The 23,155-nt window shown below is 46.4% G+C and overlaps 1 protein-coding gene across 16 annotated transcripts in view; it reads left to right on the top strand.

Moving 5' to 3' along the window:
* SEC31A (SEC31 homolog A, COPII coat complex component) overlaps window positions 1-16,336 on the top strand; it is a 39,610-nt gene extending 23,274 nt beyond the window's left edge. For 2 of the 16 annotated variants that reach the window (XM_072928640.1, XM_030271792.4), the window contains 10 exons: window positions 123-296; window positions 2,843-2,935; window positions 3,596-3,725; window positions 4,694-5,050; window positions 8,282-8,329; window positions 9,759-9,814; window positions 11,687-11,959; window positions 12,339-12,458; window positions 14,551-14,622; window positions 15,607-16,336. In XM_072928640.1, the coding sequence (XP_072784741.1) occupies window positions 123-296; window positions 2,843-2,935; window positions 3,596-3,725; window positions 4,694-5,050; window positions 8,282-8,329; window positions 9,759-9,814; window positions 11,687-11,959; window positions 12,339-12,458; window positions 14,551-14,622; window positions 15,607-15,786 (1,503 nt within the window). In that variant the 3' untranslated portion in view covers window positions 15,787-16,336. Of the gene's footprint in view, window positions 1-122; window positions 297-2,842; window positions 2,936-3,595; window positions 3,726-4,693; window positions 5,051-8,281; window positions 8,330-9,758; window positions 9,921-11,686; window positions 11,960-12,338; window positions 12,459-14,550; window positions 14,623-15,606 lie in introns of those variants that run through there. The other 14 variants (XM_072928642.1, XM_030271794.4, XM_072928646.1 and 11 more) reach the window with 9 other exon arrangements.
* Window positions 16,337-23,155: the final 6,819 nt, after the last annotated feature.

Below are 23,155 nucleotides of genomic sequence, written 5' to 3'. Positions count from 1 at the left end.
CAATGAAATAAAGCAGGCTCAGAGAGAGCTCATCAGTGAGTGGCCACTCAGCCTCTTGGTGTGATGCACTGGGTGCCAGGCAGTGCATCTCAGCTCCCTTCACTGTCCTTTTCTGATTGCAGCCAAACATCGTGCAGCTACGGGACAGGCTGTGCAGAGCCCAGGGGGAGCTCCCAGTGGGACACAATGGCCTTAAGGGACAATATGAGAGAGAGCCCATGTCCAAAGGGCGAGCTGGCCCCATGGCTGGACAGATGCAGGCGCCCCAGGCTCCAGCCCAGCAGTATTACCAGCAGGTAAATGGCCTTTGGCAATAAGGGAGGGACATGGTGCTTGGGTTTTGCAGAGTGATGGATGTAATAATTTTTTTCCTTTCTCTTGATCTGAGGCTTTGTGACAAACCTCTACTGAGAGCCTTGTGGTGAAGGTCATTGGTGCTTCCTTTCAGTCAGTACAGATGCCTTCTTTACTCCTCGCCAGGAAACATCCTTTAAACACCTTCTCAAGTAGCCTGCTTCTGAAGATTAGCTGTTTCCCCCTTTGTTTGAAAATGTGCTTCAGTGCCAAGAACAGCTGTGTGGGAGAGCACCGCAGGAGTTCTGTGTGCTTCCTCTCACAGTCCCTGATGTTGTCCCATCCCTGCAAACCTTGGGGCTTGCTCATGCTGCTCTCCAACCTCCTTTAGGGCAGATTATTCCCACCCCTAGCTCTGATTTTGGCTGCAGAAGTTGCTAAGCAACTGAGGGCACTTTTCTGCAGCTGTGGGTACAGCCTGATGTGAAAACACCTTCCCAGCCAGGTGTAAGAGGGCATGTGCTGGTGGGGAGGCTGAGAGTGAGCTCTGCTACAAGAAAGACCAGGTGAGTATGAGACTAATAAGGGAGCTGTGCAGGGAGGAAGAGAAGAAATAGGGAAGGGAAATTCTCTGATTTTACCTCTAACCTGAGGATGACACTGCAGCAGAACACACTGGCCATCAGGGCAGTGTGGTGTGTTGGGCAGCCCTGGCTGTGTGTGTGCTTAGACAGCACTTCCAGGTGTCTAATCCCCCAGCACAGCACTGCAGCTCATCTGGCCCCCCTCTAAAGGTGCTCTAGGCTGGGATTTTCTGAGAGCAGAGCTGTGTTAGGGCTGTGGCTGTTCTCCTTAGGCAGAGATTGACACAAGCAGAGGTATCTCTTGTCTGTGCTGCCTCCAAGCACTGCCTGCCAGAAAAACCAGGGCAGGAAGAAAGAAGGGATGAAAGGTTGTGGGGGGAGTTGGGCATTCTTGATGTCAGCAGTAGTGTGTGTCTCTGCCTTCTCTCCAGGGTATTAGCATGGTAAATTTCAAAAGAGACAAAGCCTTCATCTAGGATTTATCTTGCTAACCCCATTGCATATGATTTTAAATGCATCCTCATTAATAATCAAGTCTACTCTGCTGTCTGTGTCTTTGGCTTTCTTCCCTGTAACCAATGAGTTGCCTTGAGAAGTGAAGCTCTGTGTGTCCTGTTTGGCTCTGGAGAATAGCAGCTCTCCTCTAGATGTTGAGATATGAGCAATGCTTTTTTAAACCAGAGTTCCCGCTTTCTCCCACTGTTTCTGAAATGTCTCAAGCAATTATTTCAGCAAGCCTTGCTCATTAATTAAAGGCTGGGTGTATCATAACCCCATGAGTTCACTGGGAGTTACCACCCCTTGTGTTGCTGGCTTTTCAGGGAGTTCATCCTCAGCAGGAAGGGCTTGAAGGGGACAGGTGTCAGTCAGAAAGGTTCCCAGCTGATGAACCGGAGTGGAGAGAAATTACATGTTTGTGTGTTAGGATGCTTGCTTTGTATAGGACTTGTTCAAGCTTGAGGCAGCCTTTGTTTAACTGCTGTCCCAAACAGGAACATGTTCTTAACACTTGAATTCCTTTCAGCATAGTTTTGTTGAACCCTCTTTTTCATCTGAGTAAGCCAGGCGTGACATGGGGAGAAAAGTCTTTTAGATACTCTGGTGATGAGTTATGCAGGCATTAGCAGTGGCTGTTGTACAGCTGACTGCACCATTAGTTTAGCACTGCATGGGATTAGAGACACACAGACTGAAGCCAGCTGAGCCAGCCAGGGCTGCAGGGTCACAGCTTTCCCTCTGCTGATATCCTTGAACCCCAGCCTCATGTCCTGCATTAAGCAGCATGCCAGCTCCTTGCTCAGGCATGTCCCAGGCACAGGAAGTTCTTGATTTCTATCCCATCAGAAAGCTAGGAGTGGTTGTATGGAATTGAAGCCATTTGGAGTGGCAAAGAAGGAAGATGAAAAAAAGGAGCTATGGGAGACTGGCTAGGAAGCAATTACCATTAAGAGGTATATTTGTGCATGTGCAAGAGCTGAATATCAGTTTTTAACCTTTTAAAATTATATTTTAACCTTTTTTTGATTCATCTGAAGCTCAATTTGTACAGACTCCTCATGTGTGAGACATAATGTTTGAATTTAACATGGAACCTGGGGCTTGCAGCTGTGGTTAGTGATGCTCACTGTCATGGACCAATGGTTGGGGGGGCTTCTGCAGTAGGAAAATGTGATGAAAGATGTAGACCTGGCTGACTGGCACACATAACACTGCACTTGCTCCACAGCCTATTGCAGCTGCAACACTGTGCTTTGTCTGCACACTGCAATTCACTTTGGCTCCAGTGCACAGTGATTTTTGTCTGTTTGAATGCTATTCCCTTCTTTCTCTGAGATTTTATGGCTGTTACAAGTGCCAGCATGCAAACCTTCTTGCGTTCACTTCTTTGCATCTTGTTTTGTGAAATCCTTTAGGCCTTTTTATTGTTTTGTTTTCCATGATTGGTATTTCTTTGTTCGATTCAGGTTAGAATTGCCCCTACTGTCACTACCTGGAGTAACAAAACTCCTACTGCCCTTCCCAGCCATCCTCCTGCAGGCTGTCCCTCTGACACACAGGTATAACCTTTATTATTCCTCTCTGAGACTCTGCTCCACCCCAGTGTGTCCCCTGGTGTAATCTGTATGCTTGGCACAGTCTTGTACAGATAGATGGGCAGAGAAGCTTCCATGTATGATGTGGTTTTACTCCTCTGCGTCTCCTTACTTTTTTTACTTTTTTTTCACCAATGCCCTGGCACTGGAAAGTCTTGAGTGGGAGCTCAGTGTGACCTGAGTCTCCCCAACCCTTGCCCCACACTGGAATATTTGAAGTGTGATTTTTCCTTTTCCCCTTTTCCATGGAGAATTAGAAGCTTCAGAGTTACCATTTAAGTTTAGTTTAAAGATGGCAGGGTGCTCTCGGGCTGCCTGAACACCAGGCAGCATTGGCAGGGAGCTCTTCCTTGTGCAGGCAGATGTGTGCTGCTCTGCTTGCTACTGAAGTCACTGCACATCCAGCAGTGCTTTCAGTGCTGTGCTGGGCACCCTAAGGCACTGGGGTGGTTGGAGGCATTTGCCCCTGTGCTGGTGATTCCCTTCTTCCAGGGAATATGGTTTCAGGCCTTGAAATGTGAACTCATCATTTTGCTGCAGTTCTTCTTCAGCACTGCATTACCATTACTGATTAAATCCTGTGTCTCCCAACCAGTTTTCCTGTAATTTTTTTTTTTTTGACAGGGGGACAACCCACCTCCTCCAGGGTTTATTATGCCAGGAGCTGTTGGCCCCAGCATGCCACCACAGCAAGCCATATCTTCCAACTACAGCATGTACCCGCAAGCAGGAACACGGCCAGCATACCCACAGAGTGAGTAGCAGCAGCCTCCCACCCAGGTGGGCCAGCCTTAACTCAGGGATAACCAGTCCTCTCCTTGTGGTTGGGAGTGTTCAGACCAAGCCACTCTCAGAGTTCTTGCAGGGTAGGGAGAAAGGTGAGGTGACATCTGAGAGTTGTAATTTCTTGGTGGAGTCCAGGCTTCAGACACTCTCTGTTGAACATTCCTCCTCTGCTGGGATGTCTACCCACAGCTCTCAGACTCACTGCTCAGCTGGCCTAGCCCAGGGTTGTGCTAGGGTCAGAGACTCAAAAGTCTGAGTCCTGGGAAAGCAGCACAGACCTGGTAGAGAGAGACACAGCTGGGCCATCCATTTCTCATTGGGGCTGCATGAGAATGGGAGAGGGGATGAGGAAATGAATAGAGGTGAGTGAAGAAGGGGGCAGAGCCCTGTCTCACTCAAAGCAGGGACTGAAAGTACTGGCATGAGAGAGGAAAAATGGCTATAGATGGACAGAGGCAGTGAAAGTAGGCTGCAGGACCCACAGTGAAAGGCTGTGAGCTTACATTCCCTTCCAGAGTCTGTATTCGTTTCCTTGGCCTAAGTTTTCTCTTTGTGAAAACCTTGGGACAGGGCTTTCCTTTCTCTGAGAGCCCCTGTGCGGATTGCAGTGGTGCAGAAGACAGCAGTGTCTGTGTGTCCAGCCCCACCCCAAGCAGCACTGTGGCTCTGGGCTGGAGGGTTTGTGTGGCAGAGCAGCAGTCCTTTGAGCCAAGGGCATCCTCTCTGTGCCTCCTTGCTCCCAGTGACAGGCTGGGGATTTGAGCAGCCCTGCAAGTGCAGGCAGAGTTGTGAGAGCCAGGATTTGGGTGGGCAGGTAAGTGGTTTTGGGGGGTAGAGGCATGAAGAGGGGAGAGTTAAGGGAAGAAGGAAGCAGAGGCAGATAAAACTTGCTGCTCTGTTGTGAACTCACTGACTGTTTTTTCTCCCTGTTTGTAGCATATCAGGCCACACAGCAGTACTCCTCTGGAACTGGGGTAGCAGCTCTCTATCAGCCTCAGCAGCCTATTGCTGCCCCTGCTTCAGCCTCCTACCCCAGCCCTGCCCCTAACACCACCCCCTCCTACCTGCCCTCTGCCCCTGCCCACTCCGTGCCCTCCCCTCTGTACCCCGGGCAGCCTCAGCCCTCCCCAACGAGCCTGAATCCCGCCTCTTCCTTCCCTGTTCCTCCTTCTGGCACATCCTTTCAGCATGGCAGGCCAGGACTTCCAGCAACTTCTGTGGCTTATGCATTACCTACTGGACCAACAGGTACTCTGCCTGCAGCCAGTGATCTTCCTGCATCCCAGAGAACAGGTCTGCGCTTGGACAGGGGGCAGGCAGGGAGGAGGGAGGGGTTTGGTCTTCATCCACTCAGTTAAATATGCACTTCTTTCCTTGTGAATGCTCTGTAAAAAGTTTGCTTTTGCTTACAGGTCAGTTGAAAACATTTCTAAACCACATTGTCACCCCTGTGCATCTGTGATAGGGCTGTGTTGGTGTACTAAGCAGCATGAGCAGTCACCTTTCTCCTGGGAGCAAGACATTGCCACTGTCACAGAGCTTTTGTCTTGCCCAAGACAGGATGCTACAACAGGCTTCTTATGAGGCTGTTGTATGCCATGGAGGGATCATGGCTCAGTTTTAACATTGGTGTCAGCCTGCACAGTGACTGGAGAGCAAAGTACAAAAATGAGCGAGTTTTCCTAATCGCTGCAGACAAGATAATCCTGATTCTCCTTGCTGAACGATTTTGTAGATATGATTGGTTCATGTCCCTGATTCTTGAGCAGCCTTTTAAACCTGGATTGGCAGCGTATTTAATTTAACCATATTTCCTATAGTATCAGCTCTCTTTTGTTATTTTTTCCCTAACCTCTTATTGTGATGGGATTTACTGAGGTTATGAATTCCTTAAAAGATAATCAGAAGTGATTTAGAAATGCTTTTACATGTCTCTTCCCTGAATGTCAATTAAAAGCATGTGTGTGTGGCTGACACTTACGAGCATGTTGGAGCATGCTTGGTGAGAGAGCACTTGCTGAGGTGGGGCTCCATGCCTGCTTGTGACTGCCTGGGTGTCACTGTTGTGGGACAGTGACCTTGCCTGCCATGACAAACCTGTGCCTTCACTTAGCAGCCTGTGAAACAGCAGCTTTGCATGTCAGACAGTGCAGGAAGAATCAAGCAGTCCTTTTCTAAGCCTGCTCATGAACACCCTTCACCTCCGGGTGGTCCAGCTGCAGAGTCAAGGAGCAGATCTGGGAAGCAGAGGGTACAGGGAATACTGGGCAAGATTTGAGGGATGTTTGTTTCACTGACAGACCCTAATGTGCCCACTGTCATTCCCTCTCTTATTTTAAAAGTCTGTTAGGGGTGATGCAGTGCAAAAAGGGCATTTTGTCTTTGGCAGCATGAATCCTATGAGTAGGTGTTCCTGCTGGTGTCCTTGAGGCTGGCAGCTCACATAACCACTTGTGTTTGGGGGGAAAGTGGTCTTTTGCTATATCAAAAAATAGGTGTAGGACTGCCAGAGTTGCAAGGGGAGAAAAGGCAACTTTTCCATCCACCATGAAGCCAGATTTGGTGTCCTTTCTGTTTTCAGAGGTGCTGTAGTGTGATCTCTCCTGACCTCACGTTACAGGGCATGTCAAACTTGAATCTCTGAGCCAGAGGAATTATTAAATTGGATGGAGGGAGAGATGTTGGGTAGGGTTCTAGACTTGGAATGTCAAGCAGCACATTATAATGCAGACAGCATAGCTTCTGCGCCTCCAAATAAATGCAAGGAATAAGAAAATTGTTCTTTCTTATCCATTTTACTGCTTAACTTGCATCACTGGCAGGCACCTCAGGTCTGTCACTTGCTGAGTTTCTTGCAGTGACGTGACAGTCCACATGGTATGCTGGGAGTGGGTGAAGCTCTTTTTAGAGTTCAAAGTTGTTCATATTAGGCTTTTTACCAAACTTTCGGAGAACTATCAATGCTGCTTCTGTTTTTCTCAGCAGCTGTGGTGAGCAGGGTAGCCAGTACAAAGTGTCAGAACTTCAGGAACCCAAACTCGGGCATCCTCTCTGATTTCTGCAGCCTTAGGCTGAAATTCAGGGGTGGACTGCAGGGCATGGTGAGGTGCCGAGTCCAGGATGGCTCATGCCTACACACAAGTGATGATTGCAGCTGGAGAACTGTGGAAAAAAGATGAAGTGTGTCTGAAGAGCACACTCTGTTCTCTTCCAGTGTTTAGATTACACCTTTCAGAAAGCATACCAACAAGAATGAAAAAAAACTTGTTTTCTAAGTGCAGGAATGACAGTGTACATGCTTAATATGCTTAACCACCAACACGTTTTCTGAGCAGCTGCACTGCCTAGTGGGGGATGCCTTGGCATGAGATCCTGTAGAACCACTGAGATCTGCAGCCAGAGAGACCTCACCTGTAACTCTGAGTTTCTGGTGCAGTGATGCTGATCCTGGCAACAAAGTGGTGTGCTTTTGTGTGTGGTGATGATCTTATCTAGGAACATCATGCTTCACTTTGCAGTTGTGACTCGTTTAAAAGCAGGAATAAGAGTGGAAGGAAAAAATATCTCAAATCTGAACTCTTCACAAGCACCTGATCTTTGAACTGGCTTGGATTGAAAGATGCAGGTAAAAAGGAAGAGTTCTGTAAATATTTTCTAGTTTTTGCAAAGGCACATAACATCAGTATGTTAAGCTGTGCTTGAAGCTTCTGTGAGCAAGAAAAGCCCACATTTAATTTTATATTCAATCCCTTTCACTTTGTTTTGTGTTAGATCTTAAAACATACTTTCAAGGTAGTTCTAATTTTCAGCATCTTGAATCTTGTTTGAAAATGCAGTAGACCAATCCTGAGCTAAGGGAAGGGTTTTCACCAGAAGTATGAGCAGGCCAACCCCAGGGAAGGAGTTATCTCCTCCCCAGTGCTCCTTTCTTCTTTGGAATGATGAGGTCTTTACTGGCTACATCTTGCCATTTGGGTTTGTTGCTCAGTCTGAGTAGGTAGTGTCTTCATGTGAGTGTAAAGCTGATGTGTGAACATACTCGTGTTGCTGGGCTGCATGCAGTTTAGAGCATGCCTTGGTTTGACAAAATACTTGGGAGATCCATCTTAAAGTCAGGTACTTCAAGCAGCTCTTGAAAAGCTTTCTGGAATGGTAAAATGATACTGAGAAGATTGTGGCTAAGAGTAATGCTCTGTGTGCTGCACTGGAATAGAAAATGAGAACATCAGAAGAGAGAAGAAAAAAGGCCAGAACACTGCAACATTTGTTACAAACAACTGAAAACACTGATTTCCTGCATGGAAAGAGCAACAGGCTTAGTTGTGGGGGAAGGTGGATGAAAGCAATTCCGTGGGGGGTTTGAACAAATGACTTGTCTCCAGGCTGGCATTGTAATTTGGTCAGGTGTTGTTTTCTGCTGATGCATGCTGTGAAACTAAATTGCTGGTCAAAAATTAAAGGCCAACTGCTTTATTATTTTTCAAGAAAAATTTTTTTTTAGTTATCTTTGCATTTTGTCTGCAGAAAGTCTACCATCTCAAGACCAGGCCTCTCCCTTCGCAGGTGAACTAGGTACCACCTAACCTAAAAATAATTACAGCCACTACCTGAAATTAATTGAACGGACATAAATTATGCAAATGTTCTTTACAGAACATCAAGTGTGATGCTGTTTGCCAGTTAGACTTTAATCAAATTGATTTTTAATTCCTTAATGGAAACCAATAACAATATATCTGGAGTTTTTAACCACAGAAACAATTTTTTAAAAAATATTTTCCTTTTTAATGCAAATTATTCCAGGAAATACATCCTATTCCTATCAGCTAGATTCCCTGTATCTGAAATACTCTGGGATTTTCTAGATAGGGAGGAATAGAGGAGGCTGCCAGGAGATGGCACTGCCTTTGGTTAAAGAGAAAGCAAATGTGAAAGGGGTTTTGAATAGTTTTTCATTTACCCCTTTAACATGCTCTGGGTGTGGAATTTGCTTGACAAAAGCCTGGGAGCAAGTGAAATTTCAGATAAATTGAGCAAATTCTGCAGTAATGTTAACCTGTGCTGTCTAAGGTAAATTCATCATCTGCTAAGTGAAAAACACTGTGGTGAAAAAGTCCATTGAGCAGGGATTCGGTTTTGTTGGCTTTTTGTGGCTTTGTGCAATAAATCCTGATTACTCGGGGCAACTGTGCTAATGCCCCAATTCTGTGTTCTCTATGAGGAGGTGGGCAGCTCTTCCTACTGTGCTGATGGGAGCTTTGGGGTGCAAATCTCACAGCTGCAGGGGGCTTGCTTTCTTGGGAGAGCAGAAGGTTTGGTGCAGAGCAGCACCCCAGACTGGGAGTGAATCTGCTCAGACATCCTCTGTGCTTCCAGTTACAAACAGATCACCCCTGGTACAGACAGCCAGATTTTTCCACTCGCTCAAGCAGCTCTGCTCTGATTCAGGGATGCAAAGCACCCAAAACCATGCTGTAGTTGCCAGGGGAAAGCTGGGTTTATGGCTTTTTTGTGTTTCCAAGGTGACTGGGTGAACCTAGCCTGAAATGCTTAAGGCCTCTTACGCCTCTTCTTTTTGTGTGGTGCTTTGTGTGGTGTGGCTGGGGAACTTCACGTGATGTCGTGGATAAGCTCTCTTCACATATACAGTCTGTGTAGCAGAGCTTTTTGGGGCATGGTAGGCCCTCTTCAAAGGCATGTCTGCTCAAAGCTCTTTTCTTCCAAGAGAAGACAAAGTTAATTATTAGGTTAGTAGCTTGGGAACAGTTGGTCAAAATCCCGAACTTTGCCCAGTGGGTGTGGAGCCCAAAGGGTCTGATGGCAGGGATGTTGGGAGGCTCTGGCTGGTACAGGAGATGTTCTGGCCCTCAGGGAAGGGCAGAGGAACAGGCAGGTCAGGGCAGGCTCTGCCAGCAGAGCGTGGCATGGATCAGCTGAGTTTAAGAAAGCATCACTGCCTTCTTCCCAGGTACTTACAGTCTCTGTTCTCTTTCTGTCCCAGGGCCTCAGAATGGCTGGAATGACCCTCCCACTCTCAACAGAGCTGCCAAGAAGAAGGTACTCTAGGAAGTCGTACCTCAACACAACTGAGTGCTCATCCCTTGAAAAACAATAGTTTAAGCTGCTCCTGGGAAACTTGTTGGCAGGAGAAGGAAAGAGAAGGGTTAGCAACAAACAAAAGCTGCATCTCATGAGCAGAAATGGCCTTTATGTCTCTCTAATATGCATTATCCCTCTCAGAATGTCTTAGCCTCTAAAGAGATGGTGGGTTTTTGCTGAAGTTGTGGTTGTTAATAACAACATTGTTTGTGGTTTGAAGCAAATACTTCCAACTGTTTTCATCTGCAGTAAAGCAGCAGTTTTGCAGGAGATAATATTTAGGCAAAATAAGGAGGCTGTGCAAATTGTTATAGATTATTGACATTGCTGGAGCCGAAAGCAATTTATCCTGATTAAGGGTCTGACCCTGAGAGATCTGTTGAGAGCAAGACAATTTCCATGATGGAGATAATGTAGTTTTGCAAAATGGATTTAAATTGCAGCAGGGCAGGATAACTGGGAACACTTGGCACAGAGCAGAGCAAGCCTTTTCATCCCCTGGTGCTGCTGTAGCCTGGAGTATCTCCACAGCAGTTATCTACCACTCTGACCCTGGGAGGCAAGAGTTAGTCTGGAGCATGTAAAGTGTGGGGAGAACAAAACACTAGAGCAGCCAAGATAAGGTCTGGGTGAAGGCAAAGACACAAGTTTTCTTTACCCTTTGGGTTTTGGTCTCTGCAGTTCAAGGTGAAGAGGCTTTTGGAGGCTGGATAGAGAACTCTGAGTCAGAATAACTGCTGGAGCAGAGAGCTCAAGAAGCAGCCTTCTGCACATGGGGCTCTTGCTACTTCTGTTGTGTGTGTGTCACAGCCAGAATTTCTGCCATAGCCAAGGCTTGCGGGTTGGCTCCTTCTAAATAAGGAATGTGTTTGTTGCATTCCCTCTTGAGAACAGATTTAACAGATCTGTCAGTCATGTTTCTATGTTTGTTTCCCTTCTGTCCAGTGTCTGAGGGGTGGTTTAGGATGTTATAAAATGACTCACCACATGGACTGTTACAAAAGAGAAGAAATATCTAGCATTTCAAGCCATAATTTTCAGCTGTTTTCCTTCCAACTATGAACTTATTCACCACTCAAAAGTTTATTGCTGTGATTAATTTTTTTTTTTCATAATTGACTTTGTTGCTGGATTAGGAATTTTTTTTCCAGTCTCAAACCACTAGCTCAATTCTAACATCATTCATTCAGGGTTCTGAAATCTTCCCTTTTTTTTTCCATGCACACCAGAAGAAATGTGCACATTCCCATGGAAACCCTTTCTGTTGTTTTGATTCCTGTATGATGTGTAGCAGAGGCTAGTAGCTCATTTTGTTGTTTCTTCTCTCTACCAAATATTTATGAAACACCCCTGTATTAAGACTGGCAGATGCTCAAGGATGAATCTGAAATGCCCTGGTAATCTGCCTTAGTGCAGACCTGTGTGCCAGAAGCTTGAAAGGCTTTCAGAAGCTTTACGGGCGCATGTTGCTGGCTGTGACCTACGTACTGTACTGCATGGACAAAAATACACCCTTGAAAATGAAACACGAAAGTCTAAATATAATGACCCAATAGTAAGAATAGATGTAGGTGTGGGTTAGTTTTCTCTGCTAATAGTGCTGGTCTGCCAAACCTGTGGTTTGGAGGGAGGGTGGCTGTGATTTGAGGTGGCTGCACTCAGCTCTTGTGGCCAGGGACAGGCTGGGCTGCACCAAGGCACTTAGTGTGCAGACAGAGGGATGTGTTTGGTCAGCCAGAGTGAAATTCTGTTGGGAAGTCTGTAGGAGCTGGGTGTTGTGCTATGCCTGCAGCAGCCACACCAACATAAATGCCCTTATTTTTTCCTCAGGTCCCTGACAACTTCCTGCCCCCGGTCCCCATCACCTCCCCCATCATGAACCCGCTGGTGGACCCGCAGTCTCAGATGCAGCAGCCCCAGGCTCCAGCACCACCCAGCAAGGCCCCCAGCTTCCAGCCTCCACACCTCCCTGCAGGGCAGATGGTGCTGCAGGGTGGCTTCCAGCCTGCTGCCCAGCCCCTGGGGCCATCCACCATGCCACCCACCGTTTCCAAACCCAGCATGGAGGGGGCCCCAGGGGCCCCGATTGGCAATGCCATCCAGGTAACGTAGCCCCAGCACTGCATGGGTTTGCTTGTCCATCAGTAGAGCCTGCCAGGCAGGACCCTGCTGTCCAGGCTTTTCTTGTAGCCACAAAATGTACTGTGGGGTTTCTAGGCACTGGCTTTGTACTGCTACTGTAATCTCCACCTAGATGGCACTAATCCTATAGTCAGTATGGGCCAGCAAGCTGCTTCCTTCTGCAGCTTTCACAGCTTCCCAGAGGGAGCAACAGCGAGTGCTGTTAAGTCACCTCCACCTCCACACACCCACAGGGAAGAAATAGGAGCTGTGCCAAGCTAGGCAATAATGCCACTCAGTTTAGCTGAAAACCTTTGGGCACAGTGACCTGGAAAAGCCTCACCTGTCCTCTGTTGCTCAGCATGTGCAGGCACTGCCAACAGAGAAGATCACCAAGAAGCCCATCCCTGAGGAGCACCTTATTCTGAAGACTACGTTTGAAGCTCTCATCCAGAGGTGCCTGCTGTCTACCTCTGATCCAGTAGGTGACTTCTGATAACAAACTCATTTCAAAGGGAAACAACAGTTGCCTGGGAAAGGGAAGGTTAACAGCTTTAACACAAACACTGGAGCTGGGTAGGAAAAGCATTTCCCATGGCAGTCAGTACCTTGTAAATGAGCTATCCCTCCCAAAGCTGCTCATTTATTTCTGATGGCCAGTAAATAACATGCCACCACAAAGCCCAGGTGCTGACTGTTCAGCTTGTGTCTGCCGCATACTAAAAGGTGGTGCTGGCATGCAGAGGGCTTTGTGCACTGAATTTGCTTGGTCAGCAGCACAGACTTGTGCTCTTGTTGGTTCAGTATCACACAATTGCTCAAAATGCTTTATTTAAAGGCTGTAGAGTGCATGTGTGTGTGTGTGTTTGTATGTATATATAGTGTATTCTGCATTCCCTTTGACCTTTTCTTCCTCTAAGTGCCCTTTCCCCCAGACAGACAGAGAAGGAAAAAGCATTCCACTCATATCTGCACCTGGGGATTGCTTTTCTGCTCTGCCAACACATTTTGCTTGCTTCTTGTTAAGTCTCTCTGATTTTTTTAGGCAGTGGAAGGGTTTCAGCCCACAGAGACAAGAGACACCACCCTGACTGTACACATCAGTTGTTGTCAGAGCAAATACAGGCACTGCTCAGCTGTTTCATTCTAAAGGGGAAAATGGGAACGGGACCTAAAGAGCAAGAACACCCAGTTTGCACTTCCACTGAATTGCTTTGGCTGGAGAGATGCCTTGCTGTTTCCTAGACACAATTTATTCCTGTCTGTCTTAGCTGACCATCTGTAAAATAAAAATAGCATGTGCACTTTTTCATGGGTTTTGAAATAAGTGTTCTATGGTCATGCATCTGAGAGTTAGGCAGTCCAAAAGAACTGGAGGTTTCTTACCTGCTCCTCTTGGGGTACTTTTTCCTTAGCTTTTTCCTTGATGATGTAACTGCTGCTGAGCAGTTTTCTGCATGTGGCCCAAGATCCATCCATGTGTTGTGTTCTCCTTTATGCCATCTGAACAGCTTTCCCTAATTTCTAGCACAGCAAGCAGCCAGCAGTTGGTCTTCACCTTTGAGCTAGAGCATTCCCACAGGCTTTATTTTCTCCAGGCAGTTATTTAATCCAGAGAAACGTTTCCACTTGCCAGGGAAAATGGCAGTTATCCTAAGTGAAGTTGGATTGATGCACGGACTGATTTAGAAGGAGATTCCATTACTCTTGTGCACTGATGCCATTTCTGCTGCTGTTGACCAGCAGCTTTTTTGTGGTCCTGCAATTGTAACCTTGATGCTTTATTTATGTTTTATTACTCTGGAATAAAATCTACAATTTTAGATGTTGTTAAAAAAAAAAAAGTGGATAAAAATTCATTTCTACAGCAGCTGCAGTCCAGGTGAAATGTACTGGGGTTATTTTAAGAGCCTTTGGTGGCAGAATAATTCCAGGCACATCAGTGAGTGGTTTACTTTATAAAAGTCATGGAAGCACAAAGTGTATGTAAGGACAGATTGGGTTAGGCTATTAGTTTTTATGTTGGCACTAAAAACTTAGAAAAACTGCTGGCTTTACTATTCACATGAGGAAAAATATAATTAGGATTTGCCATAAATGATGGCTGAGTTGTACATGCGTAGAAATGGAGAATCTGCATGTGCCCTTAAGCTCTCACTAGTGTTGCTGGATGCTTCATTCGAGTACGAATTTTATCACTATGTTATCACATAGTTATCACTATGCTTTTTCAGTGAACCATAGGAAAAAAATTGTGCTGCAACTCAGTATTCTATCACTTTTCTTATCAGCTATGCCAGTGGGGTTTGCAAATGACCAGTGGCTTTCGGGGTGCACCTCTACAGTTTTCTATTTTCTGTAGACAGCTGAAGTGTTTACATGTGGAGAACTACAGTCATGTGGCCTTTCCTAGCAAAATCGGGGGAGTACAGAACAAAGACTCCAAATGATGTGTTAGGAAAATGTTGTTGAGAAAGGAATTTGATGTGCTGCATGGATCTGTTTGCAATGATATCACATTGGTCTGGGGTTCTAAAAATTGCTGTCCTTTGATATATTTATTTGTCTTGCAGCAAACCAAGAGGAAACTGGATGATGCAAATAAACGCCTGGAGTTTCTGTATGACAAACTTAGAGAACAGACAGTAAGTTCTGTTTTACTTCCCCCACTTCTCAGTCATGTATGGCCAATGACTTCATTGGTGCAGTACTACTTCTGCAGTATGCAGCAGGTGCTCATTTTTTTCTTTGGAAGTGTGCTCTACATCCATTTATTGGAAGTTTGCATGGATTTCTTAGAAAACAACCAGTTACTGTGCTTGGCCCCATGTGCCTATGCAGACTTTACAGTGTTGTTTTAGGATTGTGTCATGAGTTTTATGGTGCTGTGTAGAGGCTGTGCTGAGCCAAAGAGCAGAGCCCCTTGCAGCAGGCGCCATTTCTCTGCTCAAGGCAGGAACTGAGACACACAGCCTGGGGTCAAAACAGAACCCAGGGGACTTCCATTTTGGAGGCTCAGTGACTTCACTGGAAGGCAGATGTGCAAGTACTTTTGAAGATCTGGTAATTTTTCCAAAGCCTTCCAGGAGGCTTTGCCAGAATAAAAGACTGTGCTTAAATGTCTTAGAACCTTAAGATTAGAGTGATGTAATCCTCTTGTTGTCAGGCCATGTTTGCTGAGCAATCAACCTTACCCCAAGGCAAAAGCTCAGTAGGTTTTTCTGGTGTCAGGAGTGTGTCACAGCAGGTCTCCCGCCCCAGGGAAGTGCATCCAGGGGCTGGCAGGGAAGGCTTGCAGGGCATAGCCATACTACAGAGAAGGTCCAGAATGTTAGACTTCCCAGTGACTGTTCCCAGTGTGGTGCAGCTCTGAAGATGGCTATCCAAATAAAGGAGCTAAGTGCTACACCTTCCCGAGAGCCAAGCACCAAGCTCAGAAGTTCTTTTTTTTCCTAGAGGTTTTTTTTTTGCTAGAGGGCTTTTTTTCCTAGTTTTTTCTTTTTCTAGTTATTTTTCTAGTTTTTATTTTCCTAGTTCTTTTTCTAGTTGTTGTTCTTCTAGTTGTTCTAGTTCTTCTTCTAGTTTTTATTTTCCTTTGTGCTGACCTGCCTTGCCTGCCTTCCTTGCAGCTCTCTCCAAACATCATTAGTGGCTTGCACAACATCGTGAAGAGCATTGAGACCCGCAACTACCAGGAGGGACTGAACATCCACACACACATCGTCAGCACCAGCAACTTCAGCGAGACCTCTGCTTTCATGCCAGTCCTCAAGGTTGTTCTCACCCAGGCCAATAAGCTGGGGGTGTGAGGTGGCCCCAGGCTTGCAGAGCCCTGGTGGTTACTTTCCCAAAGAAGTGCATTTCTATGGCAGATGTGCAGGAAATGGACCAAATGCTCGTCCTCGTGGCATGGCGCAGTAGAGCTGGCAAATGGCATTACACTCTCCCTGCAAAGTACCTGGTTCTAGAAGGGCTGTGGAGCCCTGGTGCTTTTCTTATTTTAGTCCTTTTCCCATCCCTAATGATTCTCATCTATAAATAGTGTATTTAATGGATGATGTCCCACATTGTCAATTTTTAGGTGCATGTTACACTGCTAAACAGTGGCTTTTAATAACAGATGTATGTGTTGAAACAACAATATAGGCTGTGTATTGAACCCTAAAACAAATTATTCCCTTCTACCCCACTGTTCCTTATCCACCAGATTAAAACAAGTCTGATCATGTTACAAGTGTATTTGGTCTTTCATTTTATGAAGCTGCTTGCAGTTCTGTTATTGCAATTTACATGTTAAATAGCTTAATTGTGCACTGGGGCAAATGAGCAAAATAAAAGCTAATGTGGTATTTTCAATAAGTGTAAATTTGTTAAAATTTGTCTTTATGAAGTGCAGTGGAGGGATTTTGAACTAGAATAGAGTGGGGCTGCTTTCTGTTGTGTCCTGGGCGTGAGAATACTTTTGTTTTTCCTCTTTTATCACTAAAATGTCTGTGTGGGACACAGAAAGATCAGCAGTTGGAAGAAATGTCTGGGTTTGGGAAACAAAAGAAGCAGTTTTGCATGAAAACAACCTAAAATATCAGTGCTTGTGGAATGTAGATTTGGCAGTGCATACTGCAAGAAATAATCTCAATAACAATGTAAATCACTGCTGGCTTCTGTGAATTCAAACAGATTTGTTAGGCAAAACAGTTTTATTTCCTTTCCAACATTTTCTTTTAATATTGGTGAACACAAGGCTTCAGCAGCTTCAAGTTACCTTATTTCAGGAGTTTAAACAACACTCTGATTATATTTTTTTATATAGGTATAGGCTTCTAGGCAGTGTTGCAAGTATTCTTGTATAAGTGTACTTACAGCAGTGTTTTCAGCACCTTTGTATCTTGATTCAAGGTAGAAAAGAAGTTTTAAAAGAAAGAACACATTCAAATTTCATATTTTGGGAAGTTGGCTGTTTCTGGCAGTGACAGCTGAGGAGGGACTGATGTTGATGGCAGAAGGGCATGCCCTCCACTAGGTGCAAGGTTGTGGGCAAAAGCACTGCTGTAAATTCGAAGCTTTTAAGTTGGGAATAAGAGCAGCAGGATGTGAGAGTAATTAGCTGGGACTATCCCTGTGTAAGATTGCTTTGTGAAAGTTAAGGAATGCTTAATGACACAAACTTTCATGAGACTTGCATCCATGTCAAAGAGAATGCCAAATGAGAAGGAACTCAGTAAGGCACACATGCCAGGGACAGGACTGAAGAGTTTATTTAATGGGAAGAAATTAAATAAATTTTGCTTGTTCCCCATGTGAAGAGCACAGGGGAATCAGGTTGTTTGGAGCTAGAGAGCAGTGTTGTATGAGAACAAATGGGCTGGCCAGCTGTAGGTTTGCTCTGGAAATTGAAATGATCAAAAATAAGACCACCATATAAGAGAGAAATTAGGAGGTTTTGAGGTGATAGTATCCTAAGAGTACCCTGATGTTGCACCATGGCCTGGACACTGTCAGCATTGGAGTAATCTCCTCTCCTTGCTGAAACAAAAGCTGTTTTCCACCTCAGCCATTGCCAGGAGCTCAGGACAGGAAAGCTGCACTGCCCGAGTGCATAACATGAGTGGATGCAAAAATCTGCTACTTCTCTCCTGAGAGCAGCTGAGATGAATTATCAGTTCTGCTGCCGTCTGTTCATATCTTCAAGGAATGCCAAGCAATTAGCCACCATCTGATGAGATAAATTCAAAGAGCCATCTTCATTTACACAAGGCAATGAAGTCCTGCCAAGTTATGCTGATAAAATAATTTGGCCCCAAATAGCCTAATTTTGATTTTACTGAGTGAGAAGGGATTTATACCTTTGTAACACAACCCAAGCTGCTCCTCTTTGCAGCCACCCGAGGCTGCAGAATTCTAAGGGATGGAAGGAAATTCAAGGATGTATTCTGAGCAGCATAGGTGTTGTCTGATAGCAGCTGGCGTGAGGAGGTACCTTGCTACTTCAGCGGCCACCCTCCAAGCAAAAGGGCCAGCAGGAAGAGGCAGAGTTAATGCAGTTCTGTCCTATTTGCTGGAGACAGGTGGGGATGTAAGAGCAGCAGTGCTGCAGAGAGGCCTGACTGCAGGCAGGACATCCAAGTTAAAGCATGAGTGAAAACCTTTTTGTGCTTGTAAACTCTGTAATGGATTTACTTTGGTTGTGCTGGCAGAAGTCCGAGGTCAGCATTAGGCATGAATGTTGGAGGTTGCCTTTAATTGCTGCTGTCTTTCTAGCCTGTGCACGGCGTATGTCAGATTTTTCTTGTGTCGCACCTTCCAGATCACGCAGTTCCCAAACATAAAGATTGGGAATGCGAGTTTACTGCACAGTAACTGTGTTTTCTCTGCCCAGAAGGAAGCGTGTGCTAGGCTGACTTGGGCTAATGAGAGACAAGGGACAGGGGTCTTGCTGCCAGAATTGTTTCCCCAAAAAGCTATGGAGGGGAGGGGGCATGTTTTGGGAAGCATGGCAGAGCCAGCATGCAGAGCAATGGCACCACTCCCCAGAGCTCTGCAGGCTGCCCTCAGCTTCACCCTCACCTTCACCACCATGCTGGTACTTGGCTTCAGCAGCACCAGCCCCGCTGGATCATTAGCCCAGCCCCTTTACACCTGAGAGGGGAAACAAAGGAGATTCTGAGTCAGATATTGCCCTTCCCTGCCTCCCTTCCCCACTACCTGCCATCCCACATGGCTCCACACCCCAAAGTGTTCATTGTTCTGAGGCATCCATGGCAAAGGCAGAGCAGCAGGTCTAGATGCAGGCAGGGCTCAAAGCAGAAGGGGAATCCAGCCAAACCTGCCGCCAACTGACAGCACCTCCCTTGCAGGGAATGCTGAGTGTCCTGTTGAGGTTTTGAGCCTCAAAACCTTTTGATTACCCTAATGGGTAATCTCCCAGCCTTGACTTGCTGTGTGCTGGGTTGATCATTGCCATGTTTCCTCTGGAGATCCTGCAGATTAAACAGATACTGGCCAAATGGCCAGTCAGCATGGATGTATGGACACATTTAATGTAATCCTCACCCAAAAGAGGCTGAACTGATTAAAATTCCTCTGAGCTTTAGAGCTTCAAGTTATCCAGAAGAGCATCTAATTAGGAGAGGATTTATTTAAAAGCACTCTAAAAAGTGCAGCTGCATCTGACCTCACCCAATAAGTTTGTGCCTGCCTGGACAGCAAACAGAAGGCTTCTTGAGAAATTGTTGCACAAATTCTTTGCCAGATACAGAAGAAGCACTTCAATCCAAAAACGTTGATCACATATTCCTTGTCCCTCTGATGTTTAAGGCTTTGTTTCCTTCTTTACCTAAAGTGCTCATTTGAACAATGCTTTGGGATCATTATTTTTTTCATGGCAAGAGACAAGGAAAAAAAAAAGAAAGGCTACTGTTGACAACATATTAAATAGGTTTGCATTGAAATGTGAGAGTAGCAGGCAGGACTGAGAACCATTAAAATATACTCAATATTCACATGAACGATTCACCACTGCCCTCTTTCTTTCTTCCAGGCAGAGGATCCTAGAACAATGTTTAAAATATATCAAAAACAATCTTGGATTTAATGATATGCTCTCTGCTGGTTCAGTTGCCTCAGGAGGTGTAGTTAGTAATTAATGAGCAGCTCAGACTAATGTGCTTTGTAGCAATATCACTCATTAAGCCACGTTCTGCTGGGTCCAGGCCCATCAGGAGTCGAAGCCAGTGCTGCACCGAGACCCACTTGGGATGGAGGTGAGCTGCTGTCTGCCTGCCTCCCCCTGCCACACCACTCTCAAACCCTGGCAAAAGCCTCCCTCTGACCTCCTTTGGGTGGCTTTCTAAGGCAGAAAATAGCCAGCTCAAATAACTGGAGAAGGACAAATAAATTCTGAAGCTATGCAACCTTAGGGGTCAGTTTTTTGCTGTTGCTGAAACATTTGTGATAATAAAATTGCGGAGATACAAAGACTTCTCAGGCCCTTCTCAGTCTCAGCTCCAGAGGAGCATCCCAACCTGGCTCACCCCAGTGAGGCAGAGAGCCTCTAAGCCTTGTGTTACTTGGCATAAGGATTTTTCATGGCACAGGCATCCACATGAGAAGCTGCTGCTGTACCCACACAGGCACTGACACACAGAACACAACAGGCAGGGGCTATTTGCAGCTGTGAGTGGATTCCCCCGCGTTTCTCCCTACCAAGTGAGGAAAACAAACAGGCTTTGTCTAAGAGTACTTAACTCAAGCAACAATGCTGAACCCCAAACCCCAGGATGTTTTCTGCTGGAACAGGAAGCTCCACAAGATTTAGGTCCTTGTCCTTTGTTCTCACGTTGGTTGTCAGACACTCAGTTGTGCTGGCAGGGTGACCTATAACCTCCTTCCTCCAGCAACACAGAAGTATCTTTGTGGCCCAGAGACAGCTGTCCCCATCAGCAGTGGGAATCTGCCAGTGAGGTATTCCCAGGCTGGTGTCCAGGGCAGCATTTCACACCTCGGTGCAGATGATGGATGAGCCCTGTCTCACTGGCAAGGCTGAGAGGATGTGTGGTCACTTGTGGGGTGCACTGAAGCACTGCTCAGAGCCTGTGCCAGTGTGTTCAGCAACCTGGTGCAGCATTTCGGGCAGGTTCAGAAAGGCAGGCTCAGTCCTGAGGGAATCACACCCCTGCCTGCTTCCTGTGAGTGGATTTGACTCTGTAGTCCAGCCCTCTCAACCAGCAGTGAGATTTAAGCAAGAACTGTGCAATGCAGACCGCACAGTGAGATCATTTGAAGTCAGTGCACAAGACAGGAACAAGAACTACAGACAGGTCCCCTGGACCACAGCTCAGTGCCTGGTGCCCCTTTTACCTGCACAGAAAAGGCATTGTTGCAGCACTGGAGGCCAAACTCAGTGAGCAGATGGACAGGCATGACAACAGAAAGTCCAGCTGGAATTGCCAGCAAAGGCAAGATGAAGGCTTGCAGACAAGAGGGAGGCTGTAACTTTCCTCTCAAAACACTGCCTTGAGTTCTCTTTTTCAGCTCGTCTACATGCACCATTGGGTACAGCAGACAAAACCGAGTTGTTTCCAGATCTCTGAACAACACTCAAGCTTTTTTTTTTTTTTTTTCCTTCCAGACTTGCACATCCTTTGCTTTTAAAAATATGAACTCAGGAATGTTTATTGAGAAAATCTCCTTTTAACTCTCTTGCTGTTTTGGTTGTAGCTCCCCAGGTTTTTTTCTCTAGGCAATTCTGGCTCACCGAATGTTTTTCAATTGTTTTTTTTATTTTTTTTTTTTACACCAAGGGAAGTAGGATTCAGACTTGCAAAACCTTTTCTTTGCATTTCTGGGTATTAGAAAAGCTTCCATCTGAAAGTTCAGACCTCTCTCTGTGACACGTAGTCCCGACACTGTGATTTGTGTAACAAGGTACCTTTATTCAAGAGAGTAGATGTTTTCACAGCATCATGTCCCAAAAGATGCTGCTTCCCACAGCCACTTCAGTGATCCTGGGACAAACGCTGGTGGTGTCACAAAGTTGCCACTGCCCAAGTAGTGATTTCTGGGAGCAGAGAAACAGTGACAGGCTCCACGCATGAGGAATGGCACTGTGCAATGACATTCTCAAACAGGATACCTCGGGCTGCCTTGGAATTCTTATGCTCCTCCATCAGGACCAGCAGCTCCATGAGCATTAAGGGCTGCTCTGGAGCCATCTGGGATGGGTACCACATAATATCCCCCTTACAGTTTTGCTGCTGCACTTGCCAAGCTTTCTCTGCATGCAGCCAGCTTCACTTGGAGATGGACAGAGGACTTCTCCTTCACAGAGGTAACCTGACAGGGTCACCCTAAGCATCAGCACTCCGTACACCCAGAGGACCCATGGCCACAGCGGAGCATTTTTCATGTCATCTTTGCATTTTTCATGTCATCTTTGTTCTCCTGCTTTCCCTGCTGCATTGGCTACTCTGTAAGCAAACTGCTGGGAGTAGAGATAAATGTGGGGTATGAAACTTACAGTCTTGTGTTCAATGGCTCACAGAGGGAACCTTACCAGATGTGTTCATCAGTGACCTGAATTAGATGGAAATCTGGCAGAGCAATTTCTATGTGTTTGCCTCTTGCCAGGGTGGCAGGAATATCTGTGGAAGGCAGTTAGGGGGCTTCAGTGCCACTTGCATCTGCACGAGCATACAAGACTGACATCTATCCTATGCCATGCTTTAACAGTCTGCAAAAACAGGTCAGGATGAACAGTTACATCCTGCCTTTTCACAGGGACGTGCTCCCTGGGTCACCACACTTCCTTGCTGCCTGGTAGCATTCCCATTTCATTCACCTTGAACCTTGACATTCCTGCCTTAAACACTCAGGGTATCCTATCCGTGGTACACAGAGGTGAGCTTGGGCTGATCTGGTTCCTTCTGCATGGTGTGGGGGCTTCTTCCTGCTCTCAGGCACCGAGACATGGAAAAATCATTGAAGGGATGGAGTCTTCCCTCCTGCCTGCCCCCAACATCAGAGTCCAAACAGGAGGATGAGTATCACATATTAGATCAGTAGTAGATACACTTGAAATAAGCCTGACAGTTGACCTTGCGCACCTGGAGATGGTCAGGGCAGGAAAGCACAGCACAAGTTAAATCACCTTCTTCTGTGGTCCTGATGCAGCAAGTGAAGGACACGTCAAGCTGTAAATCATGGAAAATCTGGTCCCAGCCAGGGCAGAGGGCTGCTGGGACTTCTGGGTTGCTCCCTCCTTCCCTCCAGTCCTCCCAGGAGTATTCAGCCCCAAACAAAATTCACCACAGGCAAACGTTTTATCTGGAATCAGTGTCTGGTTCCCACCTAATGACTTAAACCCCCTGTACACTGCTTTGTGCAGGATGCTCTTGCTCCGCGGCAGGTGAAACACCTCGCTAGTAACAGCGCCGCTCCTCCGGGCCACCCTTGTGCCACTGATGACCTTGCCACTGACAATGCCCACCCTGGCCTCCCCGGTGCCCCGGGATCCTTTCTCTCGCACAGAGCTTGCAGCGGGAGGTCGCGGCAGCGCGGGGGGGACACGGGGCGGCGGCCCCCCGAAACCAGCCCTGAGCGCTAAAACAATGCCGCTTGATCCGCGGTGGGACACACCAAGCGAGGCAGCTCTTCCTTCGGGTGTGCGCTGCCGACAGCCCG

This window comes from Taeniopygia guttata, chromosome 4, assembly GCF_048771995.1.
Source record: "Taeniopygia guttata chromosome 4, bTaeGut7.mat, whole genome shotgun sequence".
In the NCBI taxonomy this organism is placed as follows: domain Eukaryota; kingdom Metazoa; phylum Chordata; class Aves; order Passeriformes; family Estrildidae; genus Taeniopygia; species Taeniopygia guttata.
This window is presented reverse-complemented; position numbering and strand designations above follow the sequence as displayed.